This window comes from Phodopus roborovskii, unplaced genomic scaffold (assembly GCF_943737965.1).
Source record: "Phodopus roborovskii unplaced genomic scaffold, PHOROB, whole genome shotgun sequence".
NCBI lineage: Eukaryota > Metazoa > Chordata > Mammalia > Rodentia > Cricetidae > Phodopus > Phodopus roborovskii.
This window is the reverse complement of record NW_026126459.1, coordinates 8,262,307-8,275,640: the sequence shown is the minus strand read 5'-3', so window position 1 is coordinate 8,275,640 and position 13,334 is coordinate 8,262,307. Positions and strand designations below refer to the sequence as shown.

Here is a 13,334-nt window from a genome sequence, read left to right as displayed (position 1 = left end):
GAAGGTCTGCTGCCCCTTCATGGCTGCTTTGGTGGGGATGGTGCAGGGAGACTGAATCATGCTCCTCAGTCTCGCCTTGCTGCCACCTCCCACTTGCTGTCAGTCCCTGGATTCAGTGAGCCCTCCCCCCCCATTGCCCTGGACTTCCCAGACAGAGCCACACCCTCTAGGACATTTCGCCTGTGATGTATATTATTTTTACATCACAGAGTGCTGTTTGCATTTATTTATCTTTGTGTGTGCGCAGGCGCGTATGTGGGTGCATGTGGCATGGTGTATGTGTGGAGGTCAGAGGACAACTTACAGGAGTAAATACTCTCCCTTTGTCGTGGGGATCCTGGGGGTGGAAACTCGGGTGCTCAGGGTTGGCAGCACTTTTATAGGATGAGCCAGCCACCTGGCTGGGGCGCAGAGCTTGTTGGGGAAATGTTTGCACCAGGCAGCCTGCGGTTGGTTGCTATCTGCCCTTATTGGCTACTTGTAAGGTCCTTCAGTGCCCAGTGTGGGTCTCACTGGGTTCCACTCATCCCATTTCTTTACTTGGGTCCTCTTTGCTCACCACCCCAAACACTGCTGTGGCCTTGCTCTTCTCAACATCATGGTGTGTGCTTCATTTCCCTTGCCCCTCATGGCATGAAATGACTTGGCTGTGTAAGCACCTCACCTCACCTGTTCAGATATGTGCACCTGTGAGCCTGGTCCCTGCTAAGCGACTCCTTGGAGACTGCAATGGGGGGAACTGGCATGCCTGGAGGCACTGTTCTATAGCAACCTTTCGCTGATGAGTTCAGCTTCAAGGCCTACAGCCTCCCACATGTTTGCTGGCCCCTGACCCCTGATCTCAGAGGCCCTGCGGATCAGGCTTGGCCCTTTCTGATTGTGCCTCCATTTCTTGTTTCGAAATGCAGACACCCCGAGGTTAGACGACTGCAATCTGGAGCAGGGTGGCCGTGCATGCCTGGCCAGGGTGCTTGCAGTTTGTAATGACTCTGACGCAGCTGTACACACCTGGAGAGGGTGGCAGCGCCAGCCCCTCACTTGCCAGGGTCACAGCTGACTCCGCCTAGGGCGGGGCCACTCTGCTGCGCCACCAGAGTTCCATCCCCATCCTTGTCTGGTCCCAGTCCATTGGTATCTGGAGAGTCGTCCTTCCAGCTCCTGTACTACAGACATCCGGGCTGTGGTGTCTGCAGACTGGTGTTCCAAGCAGGCCAATATGGATTTCCTGGAGGCAGAGGGTGGCTGGAGCCTGTCCTTTGCAGGCGCCGGCTTCTTGGGCCTCTACCACGTGGGCGCCACCCAATGTCTTCACCAGCGCGCACCACGCATCCTCCAGGGCGCCCGCCGCTTTTATGGATCCTCCTCAGGAGCACTCAACGCTGTGTGCATTATCACCAGCAAGTCAGCAGGTGCTTGGAGAGGTTCAGGGATCCTGCAGGGAGCTGAACCTGACCACACCCCACACCCCCCACCCCCAAGGGCTTTACACCAAGCCTTTGAATCTGAGGACTGTGGTCACTTCTATCTCCAAAGATGGGGCCTTGGCTTCAGATTTGGGATACTACCCCTAAGGTCATTGACATCCAGGACTGGAGGTATTATGTACTGACTCCCAGGCATCCCTGAGGAAGGTGGGCAGTTGGTGAGTGCGGGTGGCATTCAGTGGTCCCAGGTAGCTGAAACCTTAGTCCTCACCACTCTGCAGATTTCTGCTGCTCCAATCTCCTCGGCATGGTGAAGCAAGTGGAGCGTCTGAGCCTGGGCATCTTCCACCCGGCCTATGACCCCATTGAGCACATCAGGAAAAAGCTGGAGGACATCCTACCTGAGAATTGCCACATCCTGGCCTCCCAAAGGCTGGGCATCTCCATAACCCGATGGTATGATGGCCAGAACATCATAGTTACTGACTTTGCCACTCGGAATGAACTCATCCAGGTGAGCTGATGCTGGATTATGACCCAAGGCCCAAGGAGCATAAACCATCAAATAATTGTGAGCCCAGGGGTCTCTGTGGGTGACCTCGTGTGTGTGTGTGTGTGTGTGTGTGTGTGTGTGTGTGTGTGTGTGTTGGAGGGTGCAGCAGGAGCTAGACTGTATCATTGACTGGCCTGAGTCTAAGGCTCTCTAGGGGATGGGGTGGAGAGGAACCTGAGGTGTTCCTGGGCCAGGCTGAGGGGCAGTCAGCTTCCATGGTCAGGGCATCTAGGGTTGCTCATTCCAGAGGTGTCCTCCCTGCCCCTCCCACCCCCATCTTCCAAGTGCTTTCTGATTGCCAGAGCAAGTATTTACTGAGCATCTATTATGAGTGGGCACTGTTTGTATGCTGTGATTTTTGCCAGGGAGGGGGCACAGATGAAAAACCCTTGCCTTCTCCCAGCTTGTATCTAATGAGCACACCTCATAGGAAAGGGCCTTTGTGAAACTAGATCAGGAGAGCAAGGTAGGAAAGGAAAGGAGCCTGTTCTGATCTGATGGGGTGGAGTGGGTGTGGGCAGGCTTGGAGGATCAGGAAGGTTGAGCAGGGCCATAGGGGAAAGCTCTGAAGGGATATGGGTTTCCATGCTGGAAGGCCTCAGCCCAGTGTGAAGTGTCCCAGCGTCCCTCAGTGCAGCTCTGCCCACCCTTCCTATAAAGGTCTATGTCTGCCTCTGATAATACGGTTCCCAGTCTCATCTTGGTGCCCTGTACCAGACACTGGGACAGCCTGAGCCAGCAGCTACTGGAGCATAGGTGTGTGGTTCTCAATATGCCTGAGGGGTGTCACTTGCTGTGGGCTGGTACCCAGGAAGGGACTTCAGAGCCTGTCCCGGTGTGCTCACCTGGATAGCACATGCAGATACTCTGTGAATGTGAGCTGTTATCAACTGCAGCCATCTGTTGGAAGGACTGGCTTACTCATATTCCAAACCCTCAGAACTAGGACTGTGTCTGCTTCTCTGAGGAAGAGTTGGAGGAATGAAGTCTTTCAGGGCTCTCAGACGAGGCCTTGGAGCCCCAGGTCTGCAGTACTTTCACAGTCCCACTCTCCCCACCCCCAGCACAGTTGACCATGCTGGAACTATCCTTGTCTGTCATGCTCTGCATGCTGCTGGCATCTAGCAGGTGAGACAAGGGATGATGCTAAGCATCCCATGACACAGGACAACTTGCACAGCCCCATTACAGCAAGACCAGCACCAGGTGTTTACAGGATCAGTCTATAAAGCAAGCATCTTCCCCCTCCCCGGTAGGACTTATCAGGACTTTTACTAGGAAACTGTGTCTCTTGTGGGGAGGGAGGCCTGGAAGCACTCCTTAGAGGAGCATCCACTTGGATCAATACTGAGAATCTTCTTTGGGAGATACACAGAGGTTCTTGGTGGCACCTTTGTGCCAGATCCAGGGTTGGTATGGGTGCCTTGGCTTATATATTATGGGGCATCCTAAGTGCACTATCCAGGGAGAGGAAGGTGGTGTCAAGGATACCCGTGTTCCTCTGTTCTTCATTTGAGCAATGGCTGTGTGCACAAGAGCAGGTGTGGAACACTGATCGAGGATGATGGTCTTGTCTTCCAGGCTTTGATCTGCTCCTTGTATTTCCCCATGTATTGTGGGACAATCCCTCCGGAGTTCAGAGGGGAGGTGAGTGTGTTTGGGAGGGGCCTGTCTGCATCCCATTCTGGGCTCTAGGAAGCTGGAACAAGAGTTTGTCCAGAGGTAGAGTTAAGAGTGAATCCCTACTGTGTGCCAGGCTTCCCCTGAAGAGGCTCAGCACCTAGGCTGGAGGGGGATACAGATACCGGTCAGCAGTGAGAGTGTAGGGAAGACAGTGTGGACCACTGCCTCTCTGCCTTGCAGCGCTACATTGATGGAGCCCTGAGCAACAACCTGCCCTTCTCCGACTCTCCCACCACCATCACCATCTCTCCCTTCCATGGGACGGTGGACATCTGTCCCCAGAGCAGTTCGGGCAGTCTGTACGAGCTGACCGCTTTCAATGCCAGTTTCCAGATCTCTACCAGGAACTTCTTTCAGGGCATCATATCCCTGATCCCCCCCAAGCCTGAGGTAGGTCACCCTGCATGGTCCTGGCCCACAACCCTTCCCCTCGGCTTCAGTTACTGCCTGTCATACAAGCCCTGGAGCAGAAACCTGAGCTCAGGTTGGCTCTGCCTCTTCTGCCTCTTCCTGGGTGAGGGCTAGAATCCAGCTGTGTCCTGCACTCAACTGGCAGGCTCAGTGAGTAGAAATGGTTATTTCTATTTCTTTTTCTAGATTTATTATTTTTATTTATGTGCTCACTCGCACATGTGTGCATGTGCGTGCATGCGTGTGTGTGTGTGTGTGTGTGTGTGTGTGTGTGTGTATTTGTGCATGTGAGTGCAGTACCCACAGAGGCCAGAAGAAGACACTGGACCCCTGGAACTAGAGTAATAGGCAGTTGTGAGCCACCCAGCATGGGTGCTGGGATTTGAATTATGAACTATGTTCCTCCTGAGGAACAGCCAGTGCTTTTAATTGCTGAGCCATCTCTCCAGCACCTCATTAGTTGTTTTGTCTTTGTTTCTTTTGAGACAGAGTCTTACTGTGTAGCCCTGGCTGGCCTGGAACTCACCATGTAGACCAAGCTAGTCTCAAACTCACAGAGGTCTGCCTGTCTCTGTCCCCCGGGTGCTTGATGAAAGGTGTGTGTCACAATGCCCTCCAGCCCGTAGGGTGTTCCATTTCTCAGAGGACACAGGCTCAGACAGATTAGGTAACTTGTTCAATCACACAGCCTAGAGGTGGCAAAACCAAGATTATACTCTATTAGTCCGGCATGGCTTTGAAAGTGAGCTCCCAAGGATTCGCATGCGCGTGCATACACAAAGACTGAGAAGGTTCAGCAGATAAAGGCACCCGTGGGGCAAGCCTGGTGACTGTGGTTGATTCCAGGAAGCAGCTGGTGGAAGGGGAGTGCTGACTCCATGGAGCTGTCTTCTGAACTCCACTCTCACTCCCTACCGCATCTCCCAGGGAGGGGAAGGGGCTGCTCTGGCCTGTGGGGAGCCAGGTGGAGACCCCAGTGACCCTGATTCAGGCCTTGTTACTCTGTCTACTAGAGGGAGGACCTCAGAGGGAGGCAGGTGTCTGAGCTCTAGGTAAGAAGTGGGCTGACCAATGGGAAGGGACGTCGAGGGCAGATCTGTGCCTGTGCACGATCTGGGTCTCTCTGACCAGTATTGGGGCTCTGGGGTTTCTGAGCCCTGCAGAGAGTCACTGGAGCAGCAGGCTGGGCTGGGGCTGTGTCCATCTGCTGACTTGTCTCCAGCCAGTGGCTTGTTGCTAAGGAGCCCCAAACACTGTTCCCCCTCTGCTCCGTGTGTCCCAGGTGGTGGCTGACTACTGCAGACAAGGTTATCTGGATGCCCTGAGGTTCCTGGAGAGACGGGGTAGGTGACAGAGGGTAGGAATGGGATGATATCAGTTGAACTCCACTTCTCTGTTGTTTGAACCCTGGGACCTCAGTGCCTGCTCTGTGTGGGGTCAAACCACACTAGGCAGACTGAAAGAAGTCTTCTGGGTTCCATTCTGGAGCCTCCAAAGACTGAAGCAGGGTGATATAGATGGGCAGAAGCTCCTCCAGCAATGGGCTGGGGGCAGAGAAACATTTCATCTTGGCCTGAGATTGGGAGAGCAAGCAGGGCTATCTTCCTGGAGGCGACAGCTGAGCTGGGTTGGGACCAGCTGTAGAGTGCCTGGTTGTGATGGGAAGACAGAGGCAGATGGATGGAGGAGAGTTGCACCCCAAGGGATTGTCAGCTGGGATGTGCATGGTTCCCAGGACTGGAAAGCATGGCTGTCACCCTGTAAGACGAGGTTGAGAGATGAACCCAGGCTATGGGTTCCAGACCCATGAATGCCTGTACTCCATCCCAACCTGCAGCACCCCACTCCAGGTCAGGGCTTGAGAGTACTTCATTAACTCCCATGGCAGCAGGCCTTAAGTTCTTTTTAGAGGGAAACTGAGACAGAGGAGCTGAGGCACACAGGTCTGGCAGGTGGGAATAGGACAGAATTTGACAGAACTATGTTTCTGGGGCTCTGGAGAAGGCTGAACAGCAGGGCAGGGCCCCATTGGGGCCCATCCTGCAACCTGAGTCTTGGAGTTGGTTTGAGCACTGAGACATGTGGATAGTTAGACATCATTTCTCCTGAAGGCTGCCACTGCACAAACTATTACATCTCACTTCTAATCCAGGACTCACCAAGGAGCCAGTGCTGTGGTCACTGGTGTCTAAGGAGCCTCCAGAACTCATTGAGGAGCCTGGGAGTGCTGACCATGACCAGGGCCAGAAGCTTAGGCTGACCATCAGGTGGGACATCCCCAATGTGCTGGTCAAGGATGTGTCCAACTTTGAACTGCTGTCACCGGAATTGGAGGCTGGTACTGCCCTTTCTCACACTACTCGCCTGCCTGAGTGCTCACATCTACCAAGCACCTGCTAAACATCAAGTGTGGCTGGGGGCTTTCCTGTGTCCTTTACTCCAGACTATAACCCAACACTATTTCACTGGTGGGGAAACTGAGGCTCTGAGAAGAGAAGGAACTCAGCTGGTCTTTCTGTCTGCCATTGGAGTACTGAGTCCAAGTCTGTGCCTGGGAAAGCCAGATCTATGCCCTGGTCAGAGTGAGGTACTTAGAAACAAACACAGGCATAGGTGGCAGGTGACATCCAAGAGACATTTCAAACAGCCAAAGATGGAAGGAGGAGAGTTTGGGCAAAGGGTACCACATGTGCAAAGGCCCTGGGGCTGTAGGGGTTGAACTGGTAAGTCTCTGGGGTTATGGCATAGTGTTTGGGTGACACAGCAGACATGAATGTGAGGAGGACTGGGTAGGCAGGAGGGGAGAGCTGGCTGGTGTCTTGCTTAATTTTCTGTTGCTGTGACAAAATACCACGACTAAGGCAACTTATAAAAGAGAGGGTTTGATTGCTCTTCCAGCACCTCGATGCTGGCAGGAATAGCTAATGTAGGAGACACAGAGCATAGCACAATGGGCCTGGTGTGAGTTTTTTGAAATCTCAAGCTCACCCTGGGTGACACATCTCTAACAAGGCCACACCACTTCATTCTTCCCAAACAGTTCCACGAAGCAAGGAGTGAGTATTGAACTAGATGACCCTCTGGGGAGACCTGGTGGTGTGGGGCAGCTAGTGCGGAGGGTAGAGGCCAAATAAGTTTAGTTAATAGTGAAGGTCCAAGAAGAGACAATGGGGCACAGAGGAAGCAAGGTGGTGACAGGCTCGTTGATGGGAGTTTCTGTCCCACCTGGTCCTGCAGCTGTTTAATCCCAAATAAAGACACAGAGGCTAATATTAACTATAAACTGCTTGACCAATGGCTCAGACTTCTTACTGGCTGGCTCTCTCTTAATTATTAACCCATTTCTATTAGTCTGTGTATCTCCACATGGTCTTTGCTTACCGTGATGCTTGGGATCTCCCTCCTTTCCTCTTCCCAGCATTATCCTAGTGGGGTAGCCCTATGTATACTTCCTGCCTGTCTATTGGCTGAAACAACTTTATTCATCAACCAATAAGAGAAACATATATTCACAACATACAGGAGGACATCCCCATTACAAGGGATAAGGATAGAACATTAACTTGTACCCAGAGGGTTTTAGTCTGTACTGAGTTCTAGGTCTAGTTTCTGAATCTGGAATCAGTGGGATGTGGCTATTTCCCCTGTGCACTGCAACTGTCTGGGGTAGGGACTGAGTGTGACTTGAATACCTAGACACCCTAGGTTCCACTCACTGCCTTCAGGAATGTTCTGCCGAGAACCCATTTCCTGTGACTAGGGGATGGAAGGAGTTGGGTGTTGTCTCCTTGGCTGCAAACCTCAGACCTTGTTTCTCAAACCTGAGCTTTAGGCTGAGCTCCCAGCAGTCTGGAGTGGCCTCTTGGCTCTCTTGTCCTGCTTAGCCTAGTGAACAAGGGGGTTGGAGCTGGCAACACGGATGCTGTGCTCACAACTGCTCTGAGGCTATAACTGTGAGAAAGGCCTGGGGATACTTGCTTTTCCAAGGCACCACACAGACTTCTCCTGGTAGGAGAGGAGGGTAGTGCTCAGGACAGGAGCCTGGTGAACCTCGAGGCTGTCTTGGCTCTGCCTCTTTCTAAAGGAGTCTCTCACTAGATACTTCTGAACCACCACTCTGAACCTTAGTGTTTTCCTCTGCATGCCTCAGTGGGTTGAGAGGGTGTGTACATGGTGACCCCTGCTGGCAGCAATGGCTTCATCGGTGTGGAGAGGCTGAGGGTGGATACTCCCTGCTTCTCCTGGACCCTAGCACTTGGTGGCTCCAGGCTGACTGGGGGAGGCAGCTCCACAGCCTGAGGGTACCAAGGGGCCATGGGCCTCTTCTTGTCTTGCAGCACTGAGGAAGGCTTGCAGGCGGGACTTCTGGGCTCGATTACAGTGCTCTGTGCCAGGGAGAGCACTGACCTACCTCCTACTGCCCTGCACGCTGCCTTTCGAGTATGTCTACTTCCGGAGCAGGAGGTGAGGTAGCCTGGGCTGAGGGGCCAGGTTTGTGGCCAGTGAGGGTGGCTGAACGGCTAGGGCTGGCAGGCACATGCCTTCCTCAGTCTACCTGCTTGGTCTAGCCTATGGAGTGCCTGGGTAGGCTCTGCCAAAGAGGACTTGTAGGGAGGTGGTGTGGCTAGTACCTGGACTGCTCTGTGACCTTCTGCTCTGTGTTCCATGGTCAGAGCCCTGATGACAATGTGCTGCCCCTGGCAACTCTCCTAGCTGGTCTACCTCAGATTGGCTATGTGGTCTAGGCCAGCTCTCTTGATCTCTGTGGGTCATGGTATATTTTCTGAAAACAAGACTCCTTGTAGCTGAGCCCTCATCTCATGCTAAGCATTCAGCCTGGGTTAGTGGACCATGCTGCTTCATCTGCTCACTCACCAGCTGCTAAGGGCTGACCAGGGACTAGGTATTAGTTTGGGTCAAGAGAGGCAGGCTGACCCCAACCTTGCTCCTTGCCTGGCAGAGCATACAGTCACACATGTGCACCTGTGCATTGTAACTTCTAGGAGAGAACCTCACTATCCCCAAGCTACCCTCTCCCATACTCAGAACTGTTTGTTCAGAGAAGGCAGGCAATAGCATTCAAGCTATAGTCTTAAGGATGTGCCAAGTCCATCAGGCAAAGAGGAAGGAAAAGCCTTCCAAGTAGACAGGGTACTGTGAGCCAAGGTCACAAGGGAGTCAGGCACATCCAAAGATCCTAAGGAGAGGTGTGGCTGGAATGCAAGATGGTGTCTGTATGAGATGGGGCTAGAGAGTGGCAGGAGCCAGACACGAGGTGCTCTGTATTCAGGCAAGCAAGCTTTATCCAGACAGAGGGGTGCTGTAGGGAGATAGAGTTTTGCTTTGAGATAGGATCTTGCTGTGTAATCCAGAGTGGTTTTGAACTCAAGGTTTCCTCTGCCTGGGACTCCAGGCATGTGCTCCAACACCAGATCTCTCCCATCCCCCTGCCTCTGTCTCTCTCTGTGTTTATTTCTTGTTTTGTTTTGGTTTTTTTTTTCCAAACAGGGTTTCTTTGTAGCCTTGGAGGCTGTCCTGGAACTTGCTTTGTAGACCAGGCTGGCTTCCGACTCACAGAGATCCCCAGTGCTGGGATTAAAGTGTGTCACCACTGCCTGGCAAGGGCTGTGTTTCTAAAATGCCTTTTCTTTAGACAGTCTATGGTGGGGAGCTCCAGGACTGTGTGTTGTATTGCCTTGAGTTAGTGACTGGAGAAGACCTTCCTGACACACTCATCTCACCAAGAGCTGTTTGCTAAAACCATGAGCAGAAATGAAAATGAAGAAATTTAGACTTTTCTGTGGTGTGAGGCTACTGGAGTCATCCCTGAACATACCATGTTCATCCTTGGTCTATAACCCACACACAGGGTATTCAGAGCAGAGGAAGGCACTGGCCTCTGAAGGGAACATGAATGAATAATACGTGGCAGGAAGAGGGATGGATGGTAAGGGCAAAGGACTCTAGGCAGATGGTCATCATTCAGTAGGAGAGGAAAGCTGAGGCTCAGCAAGTTTTTTTTTCCTGGATCTCTAGGCTGCATAGCAGAGTAGCTATAGAGCTAGAATCACATGACACTCTACCCTTCCTACCCCAGCTTTGCACTGGAACTCTATGGAGGCTGATACCAAGGTTGATACCGAAGTTCAAAGCTCACCTTTGGACATCTGCCATGGATGTGACCTATGGGGCCATCCTGAGGTCTTCTTAGCACTCTCCCTTTCCCTTCTCTCCAGCTGTTGCCTGAAATGTAGGGGCCACCCCTGATCTGGGACTACCCCAGAGCACCCTGGGAAGCTGACATTGCCCCTTTCACAGGCTGCTGCTGTGGCTGCCTGAAATGCCAGCCGACTTGTGCTGGGTGCAGGGTCTCCTGAAGAGTACAGCCCTTGAAGTCTACTCCATGGCAAAGACACAGCTCCTCAGGCTGGGCAGGTGAGGCAGGGGGGAAGGGCGGAAGTGTTTGTCAGGACTGAAACATGTTGCCCACATTCACTCCCTAGCACTCAGTGCCCAGCAACCAATTCATAGAACCCAGAACCTAGCACCTACCACACAGCATCCATTTAGTGCCCGGCATGCATCCCATGTCTTTGTGTTCAGCCACATAGGGAGACCTGTCTGTGTTCATTGCTGTGTGTGCCATCCAGTGCCTGGGGTCTCTTAGCTAGTCACACTGGTCAGTCTAGACAGTCTGCTGGCTGGTACAGATCTCTCTCCCCCAAGGCTGGCTCTGTGTATCTAGGGGCTGCTGGCCCACCTTCTGACTGTTTCCCTGATACAGGAGATCAACTCAACCCCCCACTGCCCCTTAGGAAAATCCACCCTGGAGTCCTGATATTCTCCTGTTTGGTCCTGCTGAGGGCTTGAGACCTTCTGCAGAGGGCTAGGGACGAATTAGCCTGCTCCCTGTAAGGGCTGCCCCTTGTGGTAATATCTTACCTTTATCAAACGCCAGGCCTTCAACTCACACATGTTTCATGGTTCCTCTGCAGCCTACCTGTCACAAGCACAGACTCTGGTCTCCTCCAGCCCAGGACAGATGCGTCTGACAACCAGGCCTTGAACCCCAGACTTGCTGATCGTGCAATGGGCTAGGCCAACCACATATGTGACCTCCCTGGACCCTGTCCTTGCCTCATCTGGTGTGCTCATGCCTTTCTGTGGTTCTTTCCCCAGGAGCTCTGAGTCTAGATCAGGGAAATTGCTGAGTTATTGGCAAAAATACCTGGTCTCCTGCCCATGCTAGGCCCTGTGTTTCTTGTGTGGGCAGGTGGCTTCTTGGAGGGGTCAAGAGCCCTCTGCAACTGCTTCTGAGGCCTTTACCCCAGGGTCTTTCTGGATGTCTCCAGGCTACTGTGTGCCCAGGCCACTGCCTTCTTCCTTCCCATTTTGTCAGGGGAGAAAAGACAGAACAAACTGACATGTCTCAGTACTGGATCTCCATGTGGGGGACACAGAAGGCACAGGTGTCCAACAGAGGTGTGTTCCACATTGTGCAGAGAGCACTAACACTAGGAAAGACTGGAACTGGTACCCCAAGACCCAGCTCATGGTAATGACTGCTCTGACAGGGCTTGCCTACCTCCTATTTCTGGTCTGCACTTATAGTTGACCCCTGTGACAAGTGCATATGGAAGGTGGCTAGCTGAGGATACATGTTAGGGGGGACCATGATAATAGATGCATCTTTGGGGAATGGAGCCTACTGCCACTGCAGCCTGGTTTCCTAGGAAGTTTTCTGGGTACCACACATACCAAACTTCCTCTGTCCTCTCCCTGGGGGTCTTTATTTTTTCTGTTCCGGAAGAACCTACATTGTGTCCCTGGCCAGACAATAAGGGACACTCAGCCTGAATGGAGATGGGTCTGTAGAGAAATGGAGACACCAACAAGAGGTGAGATTAAGTAATAAATGGTGTATAGAAGAGAGGATTGTTACTCATTCATTAATTCATTGATCTTAAGTACATTGATCATTCATCTATTCACCATGTATCATTCATTCATTCAGCTCCCAGATGGGACACAGATGGGAAATGATGCCATGAACCTTCCCAAGGGTGCTCAGAAGAGAACATAGTGAGGGAGGAAGTGAAGCCAAGTGGAGAGCCACAGGGACCAGGCTGTCAGGAGGCTGCTCCAAGAAGGCTTCTATTGAGCTGAGATCTGGCAAGAGGCCATGGCTTCTGCAAGGCTCCAAAGGGAGAAGCAGGTGCAGAGGGCTTGCAAAGAGAATGAAGCCCTTGTCACAGCATGGCCACAGCTATGGAAGAGAGGATGGAGGGCATGTTGAGACCACAGAGCAGGTGGTGGCAAGGCTGTATCACCAAGGTGTTTGAAGATTTCTGTATTTTTATTATGTGTGTGTCTGTGTGTGCCACTTGTGTGCAGGGGCCCGCAAGGGTCAGGAGATGACCTCCAATCCCCAGAACTACAATTATAAGTGGTTGGGAGACCCCTGATGTGGATGCTGGGAACTGAACTTGTGTCCTCTGCAGGAGTTTAGTTAGGGCAGGGGGTGAAGTAATGAATGAAAGAAGAGCCAGTGCAGGGTTTGGGGGTGCTGGCACTGATTTGGCAGAGGCGGGGGAATCTCAAGTTCCAGGGTAAACCAGGATATACAATGAGACACATCTAAAAGAAAAAATATCCCAAGCTTCCTGAAACATCAGAGGTGTGGACCAGTGGCACAGGGACAGGACTGAGGGGACCAGGAGAGCAGACGGCATGAGCAAGAGTCTCTCCATTCCGTGGCAGCACCAGGGTTGAGCCAGCCTCACACACTTGTTTCCCCTGTCTCCCATGTGGGCCAGACACAGACTCCATCCTTTATATCAGTGAGGGGCTATCCCTTTGGGGTTAGGTGGTTACAGAAGGCCATTCTCTGTTTCTACTGAGCTGGGGTCACTGCCATGCCCCTCCTTTCAGATGCCAGAGTGAGGTCTCTTCGCCCTGACCAACTGGGGCTCTGGGCGCAGGGGGCTTGTATCTCAGGACACCCCTGAGGACATCTCATCCCTGACCTTTGTGTCTCATTACAGACACAGACTCCATGCTAAAGCTGCTCAGCCTCCCCATGCCACCCCCTTCCATGTCAGCTCCTCACTCCTTAGGGGACCTTCTGGGGTGACAGAAATGCTGAGTGTGTGGTTTCGGGGAACTCAGGGCTTTATCAGTACTAGGCAAGCATTTTAACAACTGGGTTGCATTCCAGTCTGTCTGCCTGCCTGCCTGTCAGTCCTGTGTGTGTGTGTGTGTGT

At 52.5% G+C, this 13,334-nt stretch overlaps 1 protein-coding gene across 1 annotated transcript; it reads left to right on the top strand.

Moving 5' to 3' along the window:
• The first annotated feature begins 1,216 nt into the window (after positions 1-1,216).
• On the top strand, positions 1,217-11,674 carry Pnpla5 (patatin like phospholipase domain containing 5). Its single transcript, XM_051189520.1, has 9 exons — positions 1,217-1,409; positions 1,706-1,938; positions 3,559-3,624; positions 3,841-4,050; positions 5,354-5,414; positions 6,224-6,409; positions 8,409-8,535; positions 10,390-10,506; positions 11,067-11,674. The coding sequence occupies exons 1-9, from the start codon at positions 1,217-1,219 to the stop codon at positions 11,167-11,169; spliced, it is 1,296 nt and encodes a 431-aa protein (XP_051045477.1). The 3' UTR covers positions 11,170-11,674.
• Positions 11,675-13,334: the final 1,660 nt, after the last annotated feature.